We start from the raw sequence: 6,000 nt of genomic DNA on the forward strand, positions 1-6,000 counted from the left end.
TACGGTTGTGCATATAGACTTCAGAAGACTTACCAGATTCCTTCTAGGGCTTTACCTTTGATAGATTATATACAGCCGAGTTATGTTATTTTCTGCTCCACAGGTGAAGTCTATTTTAGGATTGGGGCTCTCCTCCTACAGCATGCTTGGATTGCTTACTGTAGGCTATTTTGTCCTTAGCAGTTTTTTTTCCTTCATTGAGGAGCTTTTTTCAATACTCCCCAGTTTCCAACTTTTTGGACTGCAGTTATATCCAACAACAGAGCATTCTCATGATTTTCAGTCAAAGGAATAAGATCAACAAATTACTTTTCACTGTTTTACAACTGGAATAACAAAGAGGCCACATGCTCCCTGAGATGTTGCTTATTTTGCTGCTTCCTCCCCCTTATTTTGCACTGCTCTCCACCAGTGTTAGACTGAGTCACAAAGGTCAAGAAGCTCCAATTCTAATTATTAATTTGCTTACTTTAGTTAATAGCTTGATTGCCTATTAAAACGTACAAGTGGATTTAAAACCAAAACTGAATGGAAAATTTGTTGCTAACCACTTGGACAGTCATATGGAATACCTCACCCTCATGTTTAAACCTGAATTTTGGAAGTTTTTTTTCTTGATAGTTTACACTCTTATCTGTAGCCACAGCTAACTGCTAATGCCTTGCTTGAAAATTGCATGAATGTGATTTTAAAAAAATACATAGCATTAAATCTTTACCTAAAACATGCTATTGAATTTTTTAATTTTCAGGTAGCATCCCAGTCAATACTGTAAAATATTATAGGATCGCAGAGGGTATTTAAAAATAAAGTTGTCCTCATGAGGTTTTGAAAATCTATGTTCAACTGAAGGATCTCATGTTCAACGTAAGATTCAAATTTATTATTAAGTACAATTATACACTGAAGCAAAACATGTTTGCACAGTCACATATCATTAGTTGAATTACATATTTTTAGACTTAAATGAAATAAATATCATGTTAGAATTACCTGATAGATGAATAGTCTCCACCACTGGTAAGTGGTTTCCATCGTGCATGGATATTCTTGGTGGTGAGGTTGTGTCATGAGAATGATCTGAAAATTTTAAATACATGAACCTTAGTAAAGCCATTCCACTGTACTGTGATTTCTGAAGCAGTTATTTGTCAAAACAAAACTGAATCGTTTGACTTTGCTGACAATTTTTGACATTTTTACTAGTTTACCTCTGTATCCCCTACTCCTGCTCATGCAATTTACTTTAAAGTAATTTTTGGGATTTACTTTTAGCATATAATTAACTATCTTATAAACTTCTATTAGATCCCCCTTTTAGATTTCTTTCAAGGCTCAACAGCCAAAGTTTCTCCAATCTTTCCTTTCAGACCTCTGGCACTAGAGATCAACCTTGTGGCTCTTTGCCAATATTAAATATCTCCTCTGTGACACATCACCTAAGGTGTAGTCCAACTAAAGCACAATACAGTTTGATCATGACCTCCTCTTACTTATATTCTACAAATTTGGCTACATTGTGGGCATGTTGCTGGGTTTGTTTTAGAGAAGGGATGATGGTATTGCCACACTAAAAGTTTCTGGGTAGGTTAAGTTACTGGGAGAGGCTGCTTTGGAAATGATACAAATCCACTACTACATACAGGTGAGTGAGGAATAGGCAGAGCTCAACATTCAACATGTCCAACCAATGCAGAGCAGTAATCAAGAAAGCCACTAGATTGTTGAACAGTGTAGCCAATTCAGGAGAATATAAGTCAAACGAGGTCAAATATAGAGACATCAACCAGAGAAATTGTGTATGAGCCCTACACATTAATGCAAAAAGAGAGGGAAGGAAGAAAGATAGAGATAAAAAGAACTAAAGTACAAAACAAGCTTACACAGTTCCAGGACAAGAGAGATCATTTAATTTTTTTTTGTGACAGGAGATCAACTAATATTTTAAAAAGAGTTACAGCTGAGCTAACACACTCCTGGCTGATTCTTGCCAGTGTGATATCAATGGCCACATCCTCATCTCAAACACTTATAGGCCAGTGAGAAAATAGTGCATAACTACAGCATTTCCTGTAAAAAGTAACTTTGTTTCATAAATGAAGGCGGCGCAAATGATTGGCGAGGCTGAAGGGAGAAGTATTTTGCACTGAAAGTGCTTCACCCTCTAGTTCCAGCCTCTTTCAATTAAAAATTAACAAATAGATCAAATGTCATGCTTCAGCATCTGCTGAAACTCGAACTGGTCCTGGTAGCCAACATAGTGGACTTGTAACGTTTCCAAAGCAGCCTTTCCCAGTCACTTAACCTACCCGGAAACTTGTTAGTGTAGCAGTACCAACATCCCTTCTCTAAAACAGACCCAACAAAATGTCCACAAAAGCAATCTTGACTAGTTTAGAACACAACAGCAGAGCATGACCCAAGACTTAATCTGGGCTCTGCAGCAGCAAGTCATACCCCTCCCCCCAGCTCTCATCGCCAAACACTGCAGAGATAGTATAATAGGCACACGTCGAGTGATATTACAGTGACATCTAGATATTCAAGCACTGACTTTGCATTATCTATCACGTTACATTACCAACCCAATGTTATTCAGTGAAACAGAATTAAACCTTGCAAGACCTAATTATTTTCTAAGATTATATGTTTTAACGACAGATTTCATGTACAACCCTACACATAAAATATAATGGCAATTATATTCTAGCTAAGTAAATAGGATTTATATGTATAAACACACAAGAATTTCTTACAGATATTTATTTTATCCGGGGTGCCTATGTTTTCCCCCTCTTAATAAGTCTTCTAAAACAGTTTGTACACATTCCCACAGCCTCTTCCGTGTTTTGTGTGAATGACTGTGTTCAGCAGCAGGCGAGAGACTGCAGTAAGATGGTGAAGTACCATCAGAGGAGAGAGCGGCTGAATGATGCGGGAACGGCCAAAAGCAGCACCTGCACAACGGAGCCACTGCTACCCACCCCGAGTGAATGAGATCGCAATAAATGATCCCTTTCAGATGAATCCACCTCAAACCACGGTTTCCCCAACACACGAGGACGGGCGGGCTCCAGGGCACAAGGGCGCCCATGGACCTGTGACTATTAACACACCTCCCAGTGACTCCAGTTTCATTCATATCGAACGAAGGCCTCGTTCAAAAAGCGACGACGATGTTTTTTTTGTTCCCCGAGTAAATATAAAACGGCTCTGGAGAATTTACCTGATTCGACCTGATCCCGAAAGGAGATGATCAGGAAGATCGCGGAGAGAGTCCGCTTTACCAGTGGCCCAGTCATCTCGATCTAAGTGATGCTGTCAAGGTGATGTCCTTCCCCCTGGGGAATCTCTTCTCCCTGTCGCTGCGACCTCTTTCTCTCCAATGAATGGTATTTCTCTATCTCGGATGTCTCTCTCTCCCAGATCTCCCTTCTCTGTCTTCTCTTTCTCCTCCAGATCCCCTGAAGGTTAAAGTGTGCGCATCGAGTGACTCACCGTTCAAATTTAAGTCCTCAAGAGGGAAACCTTCTCCCAAACAACAACACAGACACGTTATTGACACTCAAATTACTTATTGGACAACAGGGGTTATTCGGAGAAAGTGCAATTTCGAACTTGCATGTTCCCAGATTGATTACAAGGCGATGTTGCACTTTCCCGAATTTCCCAAGTCAGGATTTTAAAACATGCAGCACCTTCTCTGGGCTGAACATACCTGTTTCAACAAGTGCCCCATCCAATCAGACCCTCACTGCTAGCTGACGCACAGCATTTTCGTCTTATTAAATAAATAGTTTTGAATTAAATAACAAGGTTATTATTAGTGGCAATGCAGCAAGATCTGCAATACTCTCAATCTTGCAATTGGTTTTCACAGTGATCCTTTTATTATTCGTTCATGGGATGTGGGCGTCGCTGGCAAGGCCGGCATTTATTGCCCATCCCTAATTGCCCTTGAGAAGGTGGTGGTGAGCTGCCACCACTGTGGACTGTGTGGTGAAGGTTCTCCCACAGTGCTGTTAGGAAGGGAGTTCCAGGATTTTGACCCAATGACGATGAAGGAACGGCGATATATTTCCAAGTCGGGATAGTGTGTGACTTGGAGGGGAACGTGCAGGTGGTGTTGTTCCCATGCGCCTGCTGCCCTTGTCCTTCTAGGTGCTAGAGGTCACTGGTTTGGGAGGTGCTGTCGAAGAAGCCTTGGCGAGTTGCTGCAGTGCATCTTGTAGATGATACACACTGCAGCCACAGTGTGCCGGTGGTGAAGGAAGTGAATGTTTAGGGTGGTGGATGAGGTACCAATCAAGCAGGCTGCTTTGTCCTGGATGGTGTCGAGCTTCTTGAGCGTTGTTGGAGCTGCACTCATCCAGGCAAGTGGAGAGTATTCCATCACACTCCTGACTTGTGCCTTGTAGATGGTGGAAAGGCTTTGGGGGGTCAGGAGGTGAGTCACTCGCCACAGAATACGTAGCCTTTGACCTGCTCTTGTAACCACGGTATTTATGTGGCTGGTCCAGTTAAGTTTCTGGTCAATGGTGATCCCCAGGATGTTGATGGTGGGGGATTCGGCGATGGTTATGCCGTTGAATAGGAACATAGGAACAGGAGTAGGCCATTCAGCCCCTTGTGCCTGCTCTGCCATTTGATAAGATCATGGCTGATCTGTGATCTAACTCCATTTACTCACCTTTGCTCAATACCCCTAGATACCCTGACCTAACAAAAATCTATCATCTCAGTTTCAATTGATCCAGCATTAACAGCCTTTTGGGGGAACAAGTTCCAGATTTCTACCACCCTTTGTGTGAAAAAGTGCTTCCTGATTTTGCTCCTGACTGGCCTGGCATTAATTTTAAGATTATGTCTCCTTGTTCTTGATTCTTCCACCAGAGGAAATAATTTCTCTGTATCTACCCTATCAAATCTTTTTAACATTTAAACACATTTACGCTTGTATATACTAATCGATCTTCCATGCTATTACAGACGAGGAGTGAAGGACAAGTGTGATAAAGGGGTTCAGAGTGGGCAGATGCAATTCAGTCCCATTTTAAAGCCATACATTCTGTCATTTTTATACAGTACTTTGACAATTATCTCAATTTGGGAAGGTTAGAGTTAGTCGCAGTGTAGGAGTTTCTCTGCAGTACAGGCTGAGGAGCTGAGAGATGCAAAATGAGGTGCTACAGCATCACCACAATGTTGTGTAATCACAGCATGACAAGGTTACAAAGGCTTCCACTATAAATGAGGACATTGGAATTTATAAACGGAAGTTTGACACAGGAAGAGCGCACAGACATAGGGGCCCTCAATTGGTTCTCCCAATCACCTGCTGTAACTTTGGTGTGAGATGGGCAGACCTCCTGGAGAAACAATGTAAATAGCTAAAAACAGCCAATAATTCCATTTCTCTGGGAGTTCCACTCACCTTCCACTAGAGAAGCCCATTGAAATTCCAGGAGAAAATATTTAACATATTCTGGATGATTGTATATAATCATAGGAACATATGAACAGGAGTAGGCCATTCAGCCCCTCATGCCTGCTTCGCCATTTGATAAGATCATGGCTGATCTGTAATCTAGCTCCATATACCTGCATTTGGCCCATATCCCTTAAGACCTTTGATTGCCAAAAAGCTATCTATCTCAGATTTAAATTTAGCAATTGAGCTAGTATCAATTGCCGTTTGCGGAAGAGAGTTCCAAACTTCTACCACCCTTTGTGTGTAGAAATGTTTTCTAATCTCACTCCTGAAAGGTCTGGCTCTAATTTTTGGACTGTGCCCCCAACTGGAATCCCCAACCAGCGGAAATAGTTTCTCTCCATCCACCCTATCCGTTCCCCTTAATATCTTATAAACTTCGGATCACCCCTTAACCTTCGAAACTGTAGAGAATACAACCCCAATTTGTGTAATCTCTCCTCGTAACTTAACCCTTGAAGTCCGAGTATCATTCCAGTAAACCTACGCTGCACTCCCTCCAAGGCCAA

At 41.5% G+C, this 6,000-nt stretch overlaps 1 protein-coding gene across 1 annotated transcript in view; it reads right to left on the minus strand.

The window, feature by feature from the left end:
• Nucleotides 1-3,448, minus strand: part of LOC137329058 (embigin-like) — a 28,404-nt gene extending 24,956 nt beyond the window's left edge. Inside the window, exons 1-2 of the mRNA XM_067994391.1 lie at nucleotides 3,227-3,448; nucleotides 994-1,080 (exon numbers count right to left, since the gene is read on the minus strand). Of these exons, the coding sequence (XP_067850492.1) occupies nucleotides 994-1,080; nucleotides 3,227-3,302 (163 nt within the window). The 5' untranslated portion in view covers nucleotides 3,303-3,448. The remainder of the gene's footprint in view (nucleotides 1-993; nucleotides 1,081-3,226) is intronic.
• Between the last annotated feature and the right edge of the window lie 2,552 nt (nucleotides 3,449-6,000).

The sequence above is a fragment of the Heptranchias perlo genome, chromosome 1 (assembly GCF_035084215.1).
Source record: "Heptranchias perlo isolate sHepPer1 chromosome 1, sHepPer1.hap1, whole genome shotgun sequence".
Lineage (NCBI taxonomy): Eukaryota > Metazoa > Chordata > Chondrichthyes > Hexanchiformes > Hexanchidae > Heptranchias > Heptranchias perlo.